At 43.8% G+C, this 20,596-nt stretch overlaps 1 protein-coding gene across 1 annotated transcript in view; it reads right to left on the bottom strand.

The window, feature by feature from the left end:
- The window catches only part of LOC136577507 (bile salt export pump-like), a 63,116-nt gene that overhangs the window by 8,887 nt on the left and 33,633 nt on the right, over window positions 1-20,596 (bottom strand). The window contains exons 15-21 of the mRNA XM_066577408.1: window positions 19,567-19,737; window positions 11,981-12,182; window positions 6,273-6,354; window positions 5,322-5,448; window positions 4,271-4,432; window positions 2,939-3,043; window positions 2,702-2,863 (exon numbers count right to left, since the gene is read on the bottom strand). Of these exons, the coding sequence (XP_066433505.1) occupies window positions 2,702-2,863; window positions 2,939-3,043; window positions 4,271-4,432; window positions 5,322-5,448; window positions 6,273-6,354; window positions 11,981-12,182; window positions 19,567-19,737 (1,011 nt within the window). The remainder of the gene's footprint in view (window positions 1-2,701; window positions 2,864-2,938; window positions 3,044-4,270; window positions 4,433-5,321; window positions 5,449-6,272; window positions 6,355-11,980; window positions 12,183-19,566; window positions 19,738-20,596) is intronic.

Raw genomic sequence — 20,596 nt, 5'->3', positions numbered from 1 at the left:
AGGATACAGCGGGAGTGAGGAGAGGTGAGTATAAGCCTATTTGTTATGTTACTGCATGGTGAATGCATTTTACACAGGAGCTACAACTTGAATAACCCCTTTAAACTTTTAAAAAGCTTAATGACATGTCAGAAGTTTTGAATGTTGGAAGAGACTTCCATAGATCACTAAAATCAAATGGGCAGAAGAGCCGATTTGGGCGATCCCTGATCGCATAATTTTGGCTCTTCTCAGATCAGTGTATGAAAGAAAAGCTATGAGCCTGTACACCACTTGCCAATCACAGCCCAAAAGTCACAACCTTCAGCTAAGCACTTCTGCCACTTCATTTTAGCAAGTGATGGGGGTTCAACACCGTAACACCCACCAATCAAAACTTGATTTGTCATTATAACAGGTCAAAAGTTTTTTGAAAGTTTAGTTACCTTTTAATTAAAAAAGAATACAGTCAAAAAGCTAAAGGGGTTGTGCCATTAAGATAACATCTTTGCACATGAACAATTATGTCATATAAATATTAAGCGTCATTCCCCGCTTAGGATATCCCTCTAATAGCCAGAGCAGTGAGCTCATAAAAAAGCAGTGACTTCTATCTGGGCCAGCTTCAGGTTTATATGGGTCCTCGGACGATAGAGTCTGAGTGGGTCCCCATAGTAATTTATAGGTACCACTGTGTCCGTTTAGTCATTTATAGTTCCAATGTGCCCTTAAGTAGTTAATAGGCTCACCTTTAGTCATTTTCTATACCTCATTGTGAACCCTTAGCAATTTATATGGCCTTTTGTGTCACCTTCGTCATTTCTAAGCTTCACTATGCTCTGTGAGTCATGTATCGGACTCACTGTATTTCCTGAGAAATTAGTAAAGCCCCACTGTGCCCTGGCAATAAAATAATAAACTCCCCTCCATCATGCTATCACAGGGTCCTCTATTCCCTGTCTTAGCCTCTTCTGGCCAAAAATGTGTGTAATGATGCATGATAGAGAAGGCCCTTGGTTTCATAGTCAAATTTATCAACGATGTCAACAATCGATTGATGTCAAAGAACCAGGACTGGATCAACCCAATCCCTGAGTGGGAACCCCAGGCTCATTGGGCCCTGGCACCTACCTGGGTTGGCTGGGTGCTGACACCAGCCTAGGCTCTTGTTCTGGTGAACATGGTCTGCCCATCTATATTATTTGTAGACATATGTAATACTACATATTACGTGGAGCAGCAGCTGCATGAGAGATAAGCAGCCAATTGCAAAATCAGGTGAGGGACTCAGGAACTGCTCTCTTAATTTAAAGGGCTTGTCTCATCACAGACAATCCCTTTAACATAAAAGTCCAGATCTATTCTAATACATTTTAAATACAATTAATAAATTTAAACTTCGAAATGTGTCGAAAAGCGTTGCACTTTTGATGAAGATGCGCTTAAAGCAAGAGGAAACCACATTTCTGTATACTTTGACTATTTATCTCCCCAGTGCCCAGTCCAATTTTCAGGAAATGTGACAATTTATGTCAGTTTTGAGAAATCTTTTCTGTTTACTTGAAAGACGATCTGCTCATTTCCAATGGAAATAAGGTATTAATTTACTCTTTATGTAAATGCTAAACCCACAAAGGCCAATTATTCACACAAATGTCAAAAAGATTCTTTCCAGCGAGGAGCGGCTCTGGGAAGGCTGCCTCTACAGCAGGATGGGTGGCATTTATCACTGGTAAATTGACAGCCGTAAAGAATAAGGTTTAGCGTAATGCCTTGTGGCCTGACTTATACAAATAGGCACAGCCAGACCATTCACAGAACAAATCTGTCTACACTGTAAATCATCATCTAAAATAAAAAAATACTGACCTTTTTCAGTTTGGTGGCAAAACCGGTCAAATTGGTAGAAATATACAGAAATATATGTTCGCTGACCTCTATTTAGTCAATGGTATGAAAGCTCAAACACTAGCCAATGCTCTGAATTTGGCCTCTTGCATACAGCTCTATACAACTTGGAAGAACTTAATACAGCACCCACAGAAGTCTGTAGGGCCATAGTGTGCTACTCTTTGCCTCCAATCTCATAAAATAGGCATTTGGAGGCAAAAAAGGAGCCATGTTTCATCACATGTGGATTACAGAGGCATCCCCTCCAGAATAGAATACCCCATCTATTCTGTACCATAATGAAGGTGCTAAATGGGAACATAGAGATTGCCAACAGACTTGTGCAGGCTACGTGTACAGTGCTCTGCCTTGTGCAGGAGCCCAAAGTGACTCCGTACACGAAAATATCCTTTTGACTCTCATTGGCTTCTCCATCTGTTATTTCCATAGCTCAAAATGGAGCATGGAACAGGGGCATAACTATAGTGGTTGCATAAGTTGGTATTGCACGCAAGCACTGGAGTCTGATGGGGCCAAAAAGGTCCTTCTGTCCCACATGAGGATACCAGTATTATAAATGACCTATGAAAGTTGGGAGACCCTGTTACAGATTTTGCACTGAAACCAAGGATCCTCACGTTATGCTTCTGGCATAGAACAAACTAGTTTCAATGGACCCATGACCATTCAAATCTAAGTAAATGTTTACTGTATTGATGTCTGAGAGAGCATCATTCAGGATATGTCAGAACCCCAGTTACCAGAACCTCAACAATGTTATGTAGTATGTTTTTGCATTAAAAAGTAAAACAATGTATTCTATATCTCATACCCCTTGTACTTGTGACGCGTCTGTTGCAAGTCTTGTGGTTAAGGCACCTGGGCTGTTCTTAGGGTCATCAAACCAACCAACTTCCTGGCCCAACATGGCTTGGAAGCCAATCTTACGGAGTCTTCTGGTGAGTAACTCTCCTGACTTTGCAAATGTGTATCCCTGATAAACAAGACAAGAAACTATCACCAAATGGTTCAAACCTGTTTTTTATGCCAAAATCTTAATGTTAGCTACCTGCAAGAACTGTGTCAAAAATGATATGGCTCCAATAAGAACAAAAAGCACACAGATGCCATTGATTTGATTTCTCTGCTCATTCTCATCCGGTAGGGAAAATGTCTGTAAGGAAGGAAACAGATATTAACACACAGAAAACACAGATAAGTTGAGCTATCAGTTGTAAAGATGGATGGGGTTATTGTAAAAATAAGGATAATTAATACATATTCAAAGGGGTATACAATAAAATCATAGGACATTGTAGCAAAACTAAAAATAGGCCCAATTCCTACTGAGGGCTCTGTCAAATGAACCACTCCTTTAGATAGATCCCATAGATCGATACTTTATGTACTATTAAACGATGGGGTGCTGATAAGTCATTGGCTTTTTAGTCTTCAGTTGAGTTCACATCAATGAAAATTATATCATTTGAAAGCCCAATTTTTGCAATACTTTGTGAGCAAATTTTACCATGATCTCTGTAGCAGATTTTACTGCAAACAAGAACAGAGCAATGATGAAGTTCCTGTTTCTAAAAAGGATGCCAGCCAAAGACCTTCACAGGGACATGGTACAAACATTGGGCAATGAGTACCCTTCATACTCCACAGTTAAAAATTGGGTCACCAAATTTAAAACTGGCCACTTCAACATCGACGATGAAGACTGTTCCAGGAGATCGCTTCAGAAACCATAGACACCATCTATGACACGATTCTGGAAAACCAGCCAATTTCTGCTAAGGTGAGAATCGAGACTCTGAACATTTTCAGGAAAAAAGATGGTTTCATAATTCACGATCATCTGAACATGAGGAAGATGTCTACCAAGTGGATACCGAAACGTTTGTCAGCAGATCAAATGTGTCCCCAAGTGCAAGGACACTATTGAGAAATTCTGCAGCCTTTTCAACAGAATGCTGATGCTTTCTTGTCTTGGTTGAGGATGATGGATGATATATGGATTTTTAGGTATTTTCCTGAGTCAAAAGAGTAGTCAAAAGAATGGAGACACAGTGGCTCCCCACATCCAAAGAAGTTTAGAGCTCAGAAGTCGTCAAAATGATGGCATATGTTTTCTGGATAAAGATTGGATAGTGCTTGTAAACTACCTTTCAAAGGGTTATTTTATCCCGGCTATGCATTACAGAACACTTGTGAATTAATTGAAGGGGCACTAAAGTCAAAAAGACACACAAAGTTGACCCAAGGTGCCATGTTTTTGCATGGCAATAACTTGTCCTACGCAGCAGCCAGCGAGTGTTTGAGTAAGTGAAATTCTTTATCTTAAAAGCTTTAAAGAAAAAAATGATTCTTAAGTATATACAAGAAAGAAAGTTCTTACCCCAAGAATCTGACTGAAGAGCAATGCATACAGAGGATTGACAGCACCATTCACAGCAGCTCCAATTGAACCAAGTAACATGTATGGCCACTCTGGAGCATTGTATTTCAATATTCGGGCAACTGGCGCGGGCTCAACATCATCATCATCAATAATAATTTCCTGGGAGAAAGCACAGAACAATGTTCCATACTGTATGTGATGTGATATGCTTTATTTATACACTCAACTACTCAGATCAAAAATTCTAGATTGTTGAATATTTAAATGGCGGAGTTTATTTTGGACAATCTCTTTTTATTAGAAGGATCCAATTAAAACAAGCTGATTATAGGGTGTCCCACTGCTGGGACCCTCAGGCATAATCTGTAGGGGAAGCAAGCAGCAAGTGTTCAATTTGTCTGCAGTACCACCATAGGGGGAAATTAATCTTACATGGATCCCATTGCATGGAGTGGACTGTTGTGCAATGAATAAGAAGACCAAGACCTCCAGAGAGTTTTTGTAGCCCCTCTCTACTCTGGCTCGATGATGGACATTATGAATGAAAAGCCTGCTCTATTAACTCATAATGCCCTAATAAAGATTTTTTTAAATGAACTTTCTAAATTAGACAAACCATTTAATACAACTCACGCTAAGCAGATACAAATAGAAGAACAGTTCTGGGCATGTAATACAGCATCGGGATATGTTTTTCTTACTATTCAGTTTTCATCACAAAACATTTAAAGGCGGTGTGTATGAGCAATGAGGTGCATAGCACAACACGGTTGGCTTAAAGGGCTTGTCCACTTTTGGATAACATCTTTTAAAATGGGCTTTTTGCTAGTTTCTCATTGCTACTGTGAACGGGAGACTTTATAATCTACTCCTGGAAGGGAACATGCAAATATAAGTAGAGCTTCTCCAGACTGGACAACAGCTAAGCTACAATCTATAGGTGTTCCACAGTTTATGCACCTGTTTAGTGACAATATGTTGAATGAGGATCCATGAGCCATGTCAATATGATTTAGAAACAGGATCCTTTAATGATCTCACTACTCACCTTCTTAGTTTTACTAGTCTCCTCATACTGAGGTTGTAATGCCTCAGATGTATCTGGTACTGTCAGAAATGGGGTGTCAGGGACTACATTTGATAGCTGAGATCTTGAGCGTTGGCGAATAGAAGCACTAAAACATGAAAGAATATGTTCAGCTTCAAATTAAAATACTAATGAATGCCTCATACAATGGGTAACCCTTTGTAGGATTGGTAAATAAAGGGGTTGCTCCAGGTTTTTCTCTCTGCACCCTTGGCAATCAAGTAATTTTAATGGGGGAGGTTACAGCCAACCTGGGGGACAACCTGCTCTGACGTTCGTATGCCTAACAAAGCATATAAACACAGCATGCATAATGGCATAACGCCTTTAAGGAACAATTTTAGGGTGCTGGTGAGAGTGGTGTTTTGGACAGATATGACTCCCAAGCGGACCTCTATATCTCCATAGTACAGATTACAAAAAGTCCCATGTGTCGTCATATCCAATAGTTATGTGTTACTTCATCTGACCTCTTTACTACTATCCATAAGCATTCTCCAACTAAGACTCCCTGGATGTTGAATTTACTTAATATACAGTTAAGTGTTCCCCAGGACACAAGCAACTTTGCGTCGGATTGCAAAATGTCCATTACAAACAACGTGTGTATTGTATTATGTGCCAAAGTATAATTATACCTATTTTTTATATGACCTTTCTCTACATTAAAACCTGAAACAATTCTTTCTTCCTTAGAAATTCCAACACATGTATTAAGTGTCAGGCTTCAAGTCTACATTAAGTCACAGAAGAAAAAAGACATATCAATAAACTAATGTAAATCCTCATTCAGCATTGAGTGCCCCACACTCACATTACATTCCCTCTCATATAATTAATTACACCTATCTACTATTAGTTGTTATTCAAGGAGTCTATGAACTTTATAAGCCGCTCAGGTGATAAGCCTACCGTAAACTGGACCGATAGCTGCCTCGCTTAAAGGACTGAACCTTCTCCAGTTTGGGCTCCTCAAATTCTTTGCTTTCTGTGTCTGAAGAAGGAAAATGAAGAAAATTGTAACATTTCTAGGTTAGAAAACTATAGCAGAATGGGAAGGAAACAATCTGCCTTCTGTTATTTACTGCAAATTATAGTTTGTAGTGTAAAGACAGAAGCAAAGATATTGGTTGCCTACGGCTAAGCAGCAGAGATAGTCTACAGTGACAGGGTAAAGGGTGTACATTCACATAAGTACATTTGTAGCAGAACAGAGTTTAGTTTAGTTGGTTTGAGTTTCATAATATGGTAAAGCCGTAGTCACAGCATATACTATAAAAGTCTGATAGGTATGGGTCCCATCACTGGGACGCACACTTATCTAGAGGTTTGACCCCCACTACCGCTGGACCAGCTGTATATGGTAGCTAGGGGTGGTAGTGATCTACAAAAACAGCCAAGCATGAGGGGCTATGCTGTTTCCGTAACAAATATAGAACTGAATGGGAGTTATGGAAACAGCATAGCACATTGAGCTACAACTATTTTCACAGCTCCCAAGTTATGGAAACTGTGTAATGTGCAATGCTCTTTCCATAACTTCCACTCACTTTTGTGAGAGTTATGAAAACAGAGTAGCCCACTCAACTGTACTTGTCTGCCTGGTCACCTCTCAACTACAGTGTTTCCCTGAAAATAAGACATATCCCTAAAATAAACCCTATCTTGATTTTTTTTTTGAGGTTGTGGGCTTAAGATATAATACCTACCCTGAAAATAAGCCCTAGTAACACTACATAAAAAATGCAATACATTCCCTAGCAGGCACCATCTGGGTCCCTTCCGATGGTCTATGGAGCTCCGGTGCTCTTGCTTTAGTCCTCAGCCACCGACAGAAGATCACTTGCTGTTAACAGGGTTCATAAATGCCGCCTCCAGCAAGCAATGGCTTTGATTGGTTCTCGAGTGTAGCGGCTGTGCAATGCACTGCTCAAAGAACCAATCACGGTGCTGCATTGATTGGCTCCGCCGTGGCACTCAAGAGCCAATTAGAGACATTGCTTGCTGGAGGCCGTCTTTACAAACACCGTTATTAGCAAGCGATCTTCTGTCGGCAGCTGAGGACTGAAGCAGGAGTGGTGGAGCTCTGGAAACCAGGATGGCGCCTGCTAGGTAAGTATGATAAAGTATGAAAATAAGACCCTGTGCCTCTTTTGGGGCAAAAATTTATATAAGACAGGGTCTTATTTTTGGGGAAACTCGGTAGCAGTATTCCCATTGTTGCCATGTTTAGCAAGATGAGAACACTTCTTTAAATGACAATCTTAAGACCCATTTGCATGGAACAATGATCGCTCAAAAATCGCTAAAAAGCGATTGTTTGAGCGATCATCGTTGCGTCGAAATGCGCGGCCATTGTGCACTTTTCGTGCACTGCTAGCTGATCGTTAAATACAGCCCAACCTAAAAATCGTCATTTGGCTTTATCAGGAGTTCTCCACGGGTAGTGCTGATAGCATTGTTTCCCGTCGGAGAACAAAGGAACTGAAAGCAGATAAGAGCCCTCGGGCTATTAACTGCATTCAGCTAAAGGCTTCATTTGCACACTAAATAGCTATTAAGTAGCTGAGTATTTTATGCAAAATGATCGCTCAAAGCTGTCACTCAAACTGTCGTTTGAGAGATCATCGCTCCGTGTAAATGGGCCTTTAGATCTGCTGTATAAACAAACTCAACAAATGTGTCTGTGTTGTCTAAGATAAATAGCAATTAAGTATCTATCTATCTAATCTACTAGATCAGCTTTATCTATGACTTATATTTAAAACACTTCTTAAACAAGGACATCTGCAAGATGATATAATAAGAATAACCTAGTGGGTACAATTGTATCCCAAATTTCTGATCACAGGACAGAAATAAAGAGTTCTTCATATGTCAATGATTGAAGCTAACAAAGTCACTGAAATAGCTACAATTACAATCTATCCTTTATGAATTATGCCTTAAAATGAATCTCCATAAGCCGAAAAGAGACATTACTAGAACAGATTAAATTATTGATAATGTAGAATGTGTGGTAGGAATAGATAATAGGGAGAAGTGGAAAACCTATATCCTTGTAATTGCTCTGATTAAATAGCTCTTTCTATAAAACAGAAGTGACACCCTGACAAGGGTGGTCCTGCATTGGATTCTTCTCAGACACCTTAGTCAGACCTGATAGGGGTATATGGGAGCTGTAGTATCAAAGACCAGTGCGTCAGATAACTTCCTAAACGATATTGATCAGCGTCTGCTACATGAGTCACCATATCATGATCATCTAGAGGGACAGCCATTTCAGATTTAATATTAACTAATAGACCTGACAGAATAACATGGGTGCAGGTTGGGGGGCTTTCAGTAAAAATGTTTTATCAGGAAGCTATGAAAAAAACTAATTTTTACTATGACAATATCCTCAAAAATAAAAGGACAGAAAATAAATGGGAATTTTTTTAAACCATCCTAAATACTCACTGTGAGAGGTTCATACCTTACAGGAATAAAAGAATTAGGAATAGGATAAAAACAATGAGGCTCAATAAAGATGCAAGGGGGGGTAATAAACAACAAAAAGCAAGAGTTTAAACTACTAAAACAAGAAGGCAGACAAAGAAGCACTTAAACATATAAGAAAAAAAATAAGTTACGTAAAAAGCAGATAAAAGCAGTAAGGATGGGGACAGAGAGACTCATTGCCAAAAAGAGTAAAATTAACCCTAAACTCTTAAATAGCAAAAAAATTAAAATGGAGAGTGTTGTCCCTTAAAAGCAATGAGGAAAAAATAAAAGAGGATGATGAGGAGAAAGCAAATCTGTTAAATAGTTTTTTATAAGTGCTTTTTGCCTGGTAAAATGAAATGACAGGTGAAATGCAGAGTGATAAAGTAAACTCTTCATTAAATGTCACCAGTCTAACCCAGGAAGAAGTACAGAGCCACTTTCAAAATATTAATATAGACAAATCACCGGGTCCTGAGTTCTAAAGTAATGAAGTAATGTGTTAGACAGACCGTTTCTTCTTATATTTAAGGACTCTATAGTGATAGGGTCTGTTCCACTGGATTGGTGCATAGGAAATGTGGTGCTGATATTTAAAAAGGGGGTAAAAAAGCAAACGTGGAATTTATAGGCCAGTAAGACTAACTTATGTTGTGAGTAAAATTTTTACTTCTGTCAAACCATTCTGATCAGCTCTACGAGGTAAGTTCTTGACTGCACTGGGGATAGTCATTGGATCTGGGTAAGTGTGGGGTTTGGGCAGAAAAGTGACAAATGAGATTTAACACTGATAAATATAAGGTTCTGCACATGGGCAGGGAAATAGATGTCACCATTACACACTAAATGGGAAACTACTGGGAAACACGGACATGGAAAGGGACTTGGGGATTTTAGTTAACTGTAAACTTATCTGGAGCAAACAGTGTCAGGCAGCTGCTGTCAAGGCAGATATGATCATGGGGTTCAGTGAAAGAGGTCTAGGGGCACATGATGAGAATATTGTTCTTCCTCTTTACAAGTCACTGGTCAGACCACACATGAAATATTGTGTACAGTTTGGGGCACCGGTACTAAAGAAGAACATATCAGAGCTTGAACGGGTATAAAGGTGGGCAACTGAAGTAATAAACAGAATGGGCAGACTACAATACCCAATCAAAATTGGGGTTATTTAGTTTAGAAAAAAAAAAACGGTCCAGGGGCAGCCTAATAACTTTGTATAATATATCAGAAGACAATACAGAGATCTCTCCCATTAACTATTTATACCCAGGACTGTGACTGTAACAAGGGAACGCCCTCTACGTCTAGAGGAAAGAAGGTTTCTACCCCGACATAAGTTCTTTACTGTAAGAGCAGTGAGACTGTGGAACTCTCTGCCTGAGGACATTGTGACTATGAACTCATGAAAAGAGTTTAAGAGGGGCTTGGACATCTTTCTTCAGTTTTACAATATTACATGTTATAGTCACTGATTACTCCAGAAGGGCCGGTGATCCAGGTATTATTGTGATTGCCAGATCAGACAATAGCAAAAAGGCTTGAGAAAGACTATAGAAGTCGAAACATTGCCTGTTTTTAACATGGAGCAATAAAGATTTACTATTTTATTTGAACACAGCTGATGCTGCCACTTTTTGCTATTGTGTGAATGTTGGAGGGGATTGGAGGTCCATGATCCCTGGAACGTGGCTCTGCATGATATTAAAACACACCTCTGCTGGAAACTACATACTGACTAAGTGCTGCGGGACTTATGGACTATAAACCTTGGATTGCCAGATCAGAAGCGGGCACAATTTTTTTTTCCACTGAAATGAGCAAAATTGACTTCTACCTCATTGGGGTTTTTTAGCTTCTGCTGGATCAACATTGGGGGTTAACAGTGTGTAAGGCTAAAAAAAAGACATGTCCATCTAGTTCAGCCTATGTTACTATGTTATATAAAACCAATACAAAGACACAGAAGTCTTCAGATAAATACATAAAAATGTCAGAATGGGACACACCTAAATATCACAGTAATTCAGTGATAGCTCCAATCGGATGATGTTAAATAAATGACCCAGGTATTGTTAATTATCCTTTACCGCATTTCCTTGAAGTCATATCCTGGACTACCTTTATCAGGAAGGTTATCAACCAACATAAAACACATCTTATATGCAATTGAGTGTAAACCCTACTTGATAAACCCATAGTAAAACCATAGATATACAATACTCATGAAGTTTCAAAATCAAAATACAAATAAAGATAGAAAACTTCAGAGGATGTGTGGTATCTGCGATGTTTAGGAGAGAAAGTTGGTCCATGTCTGATGTCATCTAGATCAGTGTTTCTCAACTCCAGTCCTCAGCGATCCCCAACAGGTCATATTTTCAGGATTTCCTCAGTGTTGCACAGGTGATGTAATTATTGTCAGCGCCTCAGACATTGCCACAGGTTTTCGCACTATAGGATATCCTGAAAACATGACCTGTTGGGGGTCCCTGAGGACTGGAGTTGAGAAACACTGATCTAGATGACATCATCATGAAGAAAGGATAATGTGTTGAAGTATAATGAAGGACAATTCTGGGCATTTACAATTGATAACCTATCCTAAGGGTAGGTCATCAATAGTTAAGTTGATTGGCAGGGGTCTGCCACACGGGATCCCGACAATCAGCTGACGCTCTGGCCTGCTGTCAATGTGGTAGGGCTGGACATCTGAATCAGTGCTCAGAGCTGGACTGTAATAGACAGCTTCACTCCCTTTGAAAACGATGGGAGAAGTATGTTCTATTATAACTCTGGGTCTAAAGTGTAAAATAAGGCACCACTCTTATTGATTTCAATGGGAGTGAAGCCATCTATTACATTTCTGGCCCTGACTACCATGCAGATGTACAGCCCCACTGCACTGACAGCTGGCTGGAGGATCAGCTGATCTGTAAGGATCTTATGTGGCGGAGCCCACAGATCAACTGTTAATGACCTATCCTGACAATAGTTCATCAATAGTAAACATCCAGAATACCCGAAGGGTTGTTCATTGAAGAACTTGGATCCATCTTACAAATTCCCTGTTGATTGAGGTCTTGTAAGTAGGAGATACTGACTGAAATGCATAATAAAATATCACTTACTTTCTTTTTCCATTTCAGTTAGAGCTTTATCTCCTTGACTCTGCAGCGTCACTAAAGTAAAATACACTCCTTTTCTCTCCAGCAGTTCATCATGGGTTCCTCTCTCCACGGCTCGGCCATGCTCAAATCCAATGATTACATCTGCATTCTTGATTGTCGACAGCCGATGTGCAATAGAGATGGTTGTGCGACCAAAACGAACCTAGGCACAAAATATATGTGCTGTAGATATCAACACAGCAAACCACCCCAATTACATAATACAAAATCATTGACTTTTCATCAATATAGAAATTCTATAAATAAGAGCTTAAAAGGTGCAGGGGTCAAATAAGATGGGCCTATAATGTACATGCAATGGTTGTAGATATTATTCATTGCTACTTTGTACAATATCCCGAATGTTCTTAATGTGCCCCCTATATATTGATTGCAATGTCCTTCTTATGTTATATGTGATATTGTATTTATCTTATTTCAGAATGTTATGTGTAGAGATGAGCGAGCACCAAAATGCTCGGGTGCTCGTTACTCGGGACGAACTTTTCGCGATGCTCGAGGGTTCGTTTCAAGTAACAAACCCCATTGAAGTCAATGGGCGACCCGAGCATTTTTGTATATCGCCGATGCTCGCTAAGGTTTTCATTTGTGAAAATCTGGGCAATTCAAGAAAGTGATGGGAACGACACAGAGACGGATAGGGCAGGCGAGGGGCTACATGTTGGGCTGCATCTCAAGTTCCCAGGTCCCACTATTAAGCCACAATAGCGGCAAGAGTGCCCCCCCCCCTCCCAACAACTTTTACTTCTGAAAAGCCCTCATTAGCAATGCATACCTTAGCTAAGCACCACACTACCTCCAACAAAGCACAATCACTGCCTGCATGACACTCCGCTGCCACTTCTCCTGGGTTACATGCTGCCCAACCCCCCCCCCACGACCCAGTGTCCACAGCGCACACCAAACTGTCCCTACCCAGCCTTCAGCTGCCCTCATGCCACGCCACCCTCATGTCTATTTATAAGTGCGTCTGCCATGAGGAGGAACCGCAGGCACACACTGCAGAGGGTTGGCATGGCTAGGCAGCGACCCTCTTTAAAAGGGGCGGGGCAATAGCCCACAATGCTGTACAGAAGCAATGAGAAATCCAATCCTGTGCCACCTCCATCAGGAGCTGCACACGTGGGCATAGCAATGGGGAACCTATGTGCCACACACTATTCATTCTGTCAAGGTGTCTGCATGCCCCAGTCAGACTGCGGTTTTTTATAAATAGTCACAGGCAGGTACAACTCCGCAATGGGAATTCCGTGTGCACCCACAGCATGGGTGGCTCCCTGGAACCCACCGGCTGTACATTAATGTATCCCATTGCAGTGCCCATCACAGCTGAGGTAACGTCCGATTAAATGCAGGTGGGCTTTGGCCCACACTGCATGCCCCAGTCAGACTGGGGTTCTTTAGAAGTGGACACATGCAGTTACAACTCCCTGTGGACCGACAGCATGGGTGGGTGCCAGGAAGCCACCGGCGGTACATAAATATATCCCATTGCAGTGCCCAACACAGCTGAGGTAATGTCGTGCTTAATGCAGGTGGGTTTCGGCCCACACTGCATGCCCCAGTCAGACTGGGGTTCTTTAGAAGTGGACACATGCAGTTACAACTCCCTGTGGACCCACGGCATGGGTGGCTCCCTGGAACCCACCGGCGGTACATAAATATATCCCATTGCATTGCCCATCACAGCTGAGGTAATGTCGTGCTTAATGCAGGTGGGCTTCGGCCCACACTGCATGCCCCAGTCAGACTGGGGTTCTTTAGAAGTGGACACATGCAGTTACAACTCCCTGTGGACCTACAGCATGGGTGGGTGCCAGGAAGCCACCGGCGGTACATAAATATATCCCATTGCAGTGCCCAACACAGCTGATGTAACGTCAGCTGTAATGCAGGTGGGCTAAAAATTCATTTGATTACACTGTAGGCGAGGGCCCCAAAAAATTGGTGTACCAACAGCACTAAAGTACCTGAGAAAAATTGCCCATGCCCAACCAAGAGGGCAGGTGAAATCTATTAATCGCTTTGGTTAATGTGGCTTAATTGGTAACTAGGCCTGGAGGCAGCCCAGTTAAAATAAAAATTGGTTGAGGTGAAAGTTTCAACGCTTTAAAAAGCATTGAAACGTATAAAAATTGTTTACAAAAATTATATGACTGAGCCTTGTGGGCCTAAGAAAAATTGCCCGTTCGGCGTGATTATGTGAGGTTTCAGGAGGAGGAGCAGGAGGAGGAATATTATACACAGATTGATGAAGCAAAAAGGTCCCCGTTTTTGATGGTGATAGAGAACAATGCTTCCATCCGCGGGTGCAGCCTACGTATTGCTTAGGTATCGCTGCTGTCCGCTGGTGAAGAAGAGAAGTCTGGGGAAATCCAGGATTTGTTCATCTTGATGAGTGTAAGCCTGTCGGCACTGTCGGTTGACAGGTGGGTACGCTTATCCGTGATGATTCCCCCAGCCACACTAAACACACTCTCTGACAAGACGCTAGCCGCAGGACAAGCAAGCACCTCCAGGGCATACAGCGCGAGTTCAGGCCACGTGTCCAGCTTCGACACCCAGTAGTTGTAGGGGGCAGAGGCGTCACGGAGGACGGTCGTGCGATCGGCTACGTACTCCCTCACCATCCTTTTACAGTGCTCCCGCCAACTCAGCCTTGACTGGGGAGCGGTGACACAGTCTTGCTGGGGAGCCATAAAGCTGGCAAAGGCCTTGGAGAATGTTCCCCTGCCTGCGCTGTACATGCTGCCTGATCTCTGCGCCTCCCCTGCTACCTGGCCCTCGGAACTGCGCCTTCGGCCACTAGCGCTGTCGGATGGGAAGTTTACCATCAGTTTGTCCACCAGCACCCTGTGGTATAGCATCATTCTGGAACCCCTTTCCTCTTCGGGAATGAGAGTGGAAAGGTTCTCCTTATACCGTGGGTCGAGCAGTGTGTACACCCAATAATCCGTAGTGGTCAGAATGCGTGTAACGCGAGGGTCATGAGAAAGGCATCCTAACATGAAGTCAGCCATGTGTGCCAGGGTACCTGTACGCAACACATGGCTGTCCTCACTAGGAAGATCACTTTCAGGATCCTCCTCCTCCTCCTCCTCCTCTGGCCATACACGCTGAAAGGATGACAGGCAAGCAGCATGTGTACCCTCAGCAGTGGGCCAAGCTGTCTCTTCCCCCTCCTCCTCATGCTCTTCCCCCTCCTCCTCCTCCTCTGGCCATACACGCTGAAAGGATGACAGGCAAGCAGCATGTGTACCCTCAGCAGTGGGCCAAGCTGTCTCTTCCCCCTCCTCCTCATGCTCCTCCCCCTCCTCCTCCTCAACGCGCTGAGATATAGACATGAGGGTGCTCTGACTATCCAGTGACATACTGTCTTCCCCCGCCTCCGTTTCCGAGTGCAAAGCGTCTGCCTTTATGCTTTGCAGGGAACTTCTCAAGAGGCATAGCAGAGGAATGGTGACGCTAATGATTGCAGCATCCCCGCTCAGCATCTGGGTAGACTCCTCAAAGTTTCCAAGGACCTGGCAGATGGCTGCCAACCAGGCCCATTCTTCTGTAAAGAATTGAGGAGGCTGACTCCCACTACGCCGCCCATGTTGGAGTTGGTATTCCGCAATAGCTCTACGCTGCTCATAGAGTCTGGCCAACATGTGGAGCGTAGAGTTCCACTGTGTGGGCACATTGCACAGCAATTGGTGCACTGGCAGATGAAACCGATGTTGCAGGGTGCGCAGGGTGGCAGCGTCCGTCTTGGAGTTGCGGAAATGTGCGCTGACCCGGCGCACCTTTCCGAGCAGGTATGACAAGTGTGGGTAGCTTTTCAGAAAGCGCTGAACCACCAAATTAAAGACATGGGCCAGGCATGGCACGTGCGTGAGGCTGCCGAGCTGCAGAGCCGCCACCAGGTTACGGCCGTTGTCACACACGACCATGCCCGGTTGGAGGCTCAGCGGCGCAAGCCAGCGGTCGGTCTGCTCTGTCAGACCCTGCAGCAGTTCGTGGGCCGTCTGCCTCTTCTCTCCTAAGCTGAGTAGTTTCAGCACGGCCTGCTGACGCTTGCCCACCGCTGTGCTGCCATGCCGCGCGACACCGACTGCTGGCGACGTGCTGCTGCTGCTGACACATCTTGATTGCGAGACAGAGGTTGCGTAGGAGGAGGAGGAGGGTGGTTTAGTGGAGGAAGCATACACCGCCGCAGATACCACCACCGAGCTGGGGCACGCAATTCAGGGGGTGGGTAGGACGTGAGCGGTCACAGGCTCTGACTCTGTCCCAGCCTCCACTAAATTCACCCAATGTGCTGTCAGGGAGATATAGTGGCCCTGCCCGCCTGTGCCTGTCCACGTGTCTGTTGTTAAGTGGACCTTGGCAGTAACCGTGTTGGTGAGGGCGCGTACAATGTTGCGGGAGACGTGGTCGTGCAGGGCTGGGACGGCACATCGGGAAAAGTAGTGGCGACTGGGAACCGAGTAGCGCGGGGCCGCCGCCGCCATCATGCTTTTGAAAGCCTCCGTTTCCACAAGCCTATACGGCAGCATCTCCAGGCTGATCAATTTGGCAATGTGCACGTTTAACGCTTGAGCGTGCGGGTGCGTGTTAGCGTACTTGCGCTCGCGCTCAAACAGTGGCGCTAGCGACGTCTGGACGCTGCGCTGAGAGACATTGCTGGATGGGGCCGAGGACAGCGGAGGTGAGGGTGTGGGTGCAGGCCGGTAGGCACTCGTGCCTGTGTCCTCAGAGGGGGGTGGGATCTCAGTGGCAGGTTGGGGCACAGGGGGAGAGGCAGTGGTGCAAACCGGAGGCGGTGAACGGCCTTCGTCCCACCTTGTGGGGTGCTTGGCCATCATATGCCTGCGCATGCTGGTGGTGGTGGCTCTCAAGCTGATCTTGGCGCGACAAAGGTTGCACACCACTGTTCGTCGGTCGTCAGGTGTCTCTGTGAAAAACTGCCACACCGTTGAGCACCTTGACCTCTGCAGGGTGGCATGGCGCGAGGGGGCGCTTTGGGAAACAGTTGGTGGATTATTCGGTCTGGCCCTGCCTCTACCCCTGGTCACCGCACTGGCTCGGCCTGTGCCCACACCCTGACTTGGGCCTCCGCGTCCTCACCCGCGTCCATGTCCTCTAGGCCTACCCCTACCCCTCAGCATGGTGTATTACCAGTAGTGCAGAAACAGAACGCTGTAATTAAATGTGCGCTTATTGGCCTGTGGTTGGAGGCTGACTTCGCTTACGGAACGCCAGGAAATAATTTGGAGGACTACTACACTCAGCAGAGACCCAGAACACTGAGGAAAGTCACAGGCAGCCCAAATAGATTTTTTTCCCCAAATGTTTTTGCAAAGGCCCACTGCCTATATTCAATCAATATATCTCTTCTCTCTCTGCGTCACCACTTCTGGCCCTAGAGTATGTCAAAGAACTGCAGAGTGTTGCACTGTGGACTGCAATACAGCGGTGATTTAACAGCCCAGACAGAGCCAGGAAATAATTTTGCGCAAGCCTGCTGTAACACTTAGCTGGCTGCGTATGAATTAGGAGGACTACTACACCCAGCACAGACCCAGAACACTGAGGACAGTCACAGGCAGCTCAAATAGATTTTTTTCCCCAAATGTTTTTGCAAAGACCCACTGCCTATATTCAATCAATATGTCTTCTGTCCCTGCCTCACAGTATATGTGTTCTGTCCCTGCCTCACAATATATGTCTTCTGTCCCTGCCTCACCACTACTGGCCCTGCACTATGTATAATTACTGCAGGGCGCAATGCTCTGCACGGCCGATATACCAAAAAAAAAAAAGTGCAACACTGCAAAAAGCAGCCTCCACAGTACTGCACACGGTTAGATGTGGCCCTAAGAAGGACCGTTGGGGTTCTTGAAGCCTAAAATACTCCTAACACTCTCCCTATAGCAGCTCCACCAAGACAGCACTTTCCCTCCTCTATGTCAGAACGCATCTGTGGCGAGCCACGGGAGGGGCCGATTTTTATACTCGGGTGACATCTGATCTCCCCAGCCACTCACAGCAGGGGGGTGGTATAGGGCTTGAACGTCGCAGGGGGAAGTTGTAATGCCTTCCCTGTCTTTCTATTGGCCAGAAAAGCGTGCTAACGTCTCAGAGATGAAAGTGAAAGTAACCCGAACATCGCGTGGTACTCGTCACGAGTAACGAGCATCTCGAACACGCTAATACTCGAACGAGTATCAAGCTCGGACGAGTACGTTCGCTCATCTCTAGTTATGTGATCATTTTTGAATGGAGATTATTTTTTATTATAACTGTAATTTTTAGAAAGTAACTGTTCTTTTAAAAAAGTTTTAACAAGTCATAGGGACACGTCAAAGGTTTTGATTAAAACTTTCTATTGAACCAATCATCAGTTAATGAGCAGTGACAGCACTTGGATAAACACTTCAGCTGCTTCATTTTAGCAATTGGTGGGGTCTCCGCAGCTGGACTCCAGTAGTCAAAACTTTTGACATGTCCCTATGACATGTCAAAAGGTTTTGAAGTCACAGTTATACTTTAAGTATTAAAATGAAGGATATCATAGTTTTTATTGTTTTTACCACTACTAGGAAGCAGTAGCATACATAGAAGAGAGGTGGCACCATGGCGCAGATCAAACTTGGTTCCCCATTTTGGTACCAAAGTTTTCTACCTAGGACAGAAGGGCCTATGAAAGCTAACTGTACTTAGCATTAGATTGTATGGCAAGTGTCTGGTCAGGCTGTGACTGGCTACACAGGACTGACTGAGAACACAAGCATCAACCAGCTTAGCCTGTGAGAATAGAGTTGGGTCTGACCAGTGAGCCATACTAGACATGTTGATTCTGAATGTCTGTTGGGTGGTAACCCGCCACCCTGATATCTTCACCTGTATCATCTGGAGACATTTTTGGAACTGCTGTCCTAAGGAAGCACCTTCAACAGAGGTGTTTCTGAAGTAGAGAGAGACTTTAATGTGAGCTCATCAAAGTGCTGAGGAATACTGCTGTCTGTGACCAGAGTGCCAACCCAAGATGCACTGCCAAGATTTGCTTAAGTGAGTTGCTCTTGGAGCCTGTTGATACTGCAACCAATAAGCTGTGTGCCCTCTAAAAGTGGCTGAAACCAACACACTGTGTGCTGTCTTTGAGAGACTGTTCCATTATCATTTATAACAGCCAACCTTTATGCTTGTAACTGCCAAGCTCTGTACCTAATTGTGTCTGCAATTTCCAAGGTTTGTGCCTTGTACTATGATCATTAAGCCTTGAATCTTCTGTTGAAGTAAACTTAAATTCAAAGAAACAGCTGTGTGTCTATAATAGTGGAGCCCCTCAATAGAGGCAAAGGCACCACATACAAAACTAACCCTCTTACAAGGGTACAGGTTCTCTACACACAATAGAAAAGGGGTTAAGGCCAACCAGGACTGGTTCCCCTCACTTCATGGCAACTGCATGGTCTTCCACTATGGTACTTACACTTTTGCTGAAGATTTTGCGCGAGGAATTGCTAGCATAGCTTTACCTTATCTAAGGCCTCTTGGACAGTGGCTTCACTCTCGTTATCCAGAGCAGATGTGGCCATATCGAGGAGAAGGATTCGGGGATTTCTGACAAGGGCCCTTGCAATTGCAATTCTCTGCTTCTGTCCTCCACTCATTTGTCCTCCACCTTCTCCAACCATGGTGTCAAATTTCTAAAATATGAATAGACGTGTATTATAATCATGAGAAACATATGATGATAACTATAAGTGACTTCAGATTACCCCCCCCCCCCCCACCCCTTACACATATGGTGCATGCAAATTATTAGCATCCAGATACAAAATTATACATTTATCCACACTGAACCTCATCTGTCACATGGATGCCCAAAAAGTCAGTGTGCTCAACTCGGCTTGTAATTAAAGTGTACTAAATTCCAAGTAGAACCGTCCAGCACTCGGTCTAGTGAAAAATATAAACCCAAAGTTCATTTCAGAAGTTTAGAAAACAGTAAAATCAGGATATCCTTGTTAGCCTATTAGTTTCAAACCACACAAAGTTCTTACCTATGGTTTCCAAACACTGAATGGTTTGAAACTAGTAGGCTAACCAGGATGTTCTGATTTTACTTTTTTTAAACTTATGAAATATAGCTTTGATTTTATATTTTTCAATGGGCTGAGTGCTGGACTTTTCTATTTAGAATTTAGTGATATTACCAGCTCCTGGCATGGGATCATCTAGTATCAGAGACTTTCAGAGATCTGACTGATTGGAGTTGAGTTAAGTCTGGTGAGAGGTACTGCTGTGTCTGAATGGCTACTTGTAATTAAAGAGGCTGTCCCGCGGCAGCAAGTGGGGTTATACACTTCTGTATGGCCATATTAATGCACTTTGTAATGTACATCGTGCATTAAATATGAGCCATACAGAAGTTATACACTTACCTCCTCCGGTGCTGGCATCCCGCCTCCATGGCGCCGACTAACGCTGCCTTCTCCTTCCATTAGACGCGCTTGCGCTGAGCGGTCTTCTGTTCTGTTGAATGGGGCCGCTCCGGCGTGCTCG

The sequence above is a fragment of the Eleutherodactylus coqui genome, chromosome 8, assembly GCF_035609145.1.
Source record: "Eleutherodactylus coqui strain aEleCoq1 chromosome 8, aEleCoq1.hap1, whole genome shotgun sequence".
Lineage (NCBI taxonomy): Eukaryota > Metazoa > Chordata > Amphibia > Anura > Eleutherodactylidae > Eleutherodactylus > Eleutherodactylus coqui.
This window is presented reverse-complemented; position numbering and strand designations above follow the sequence as displayed.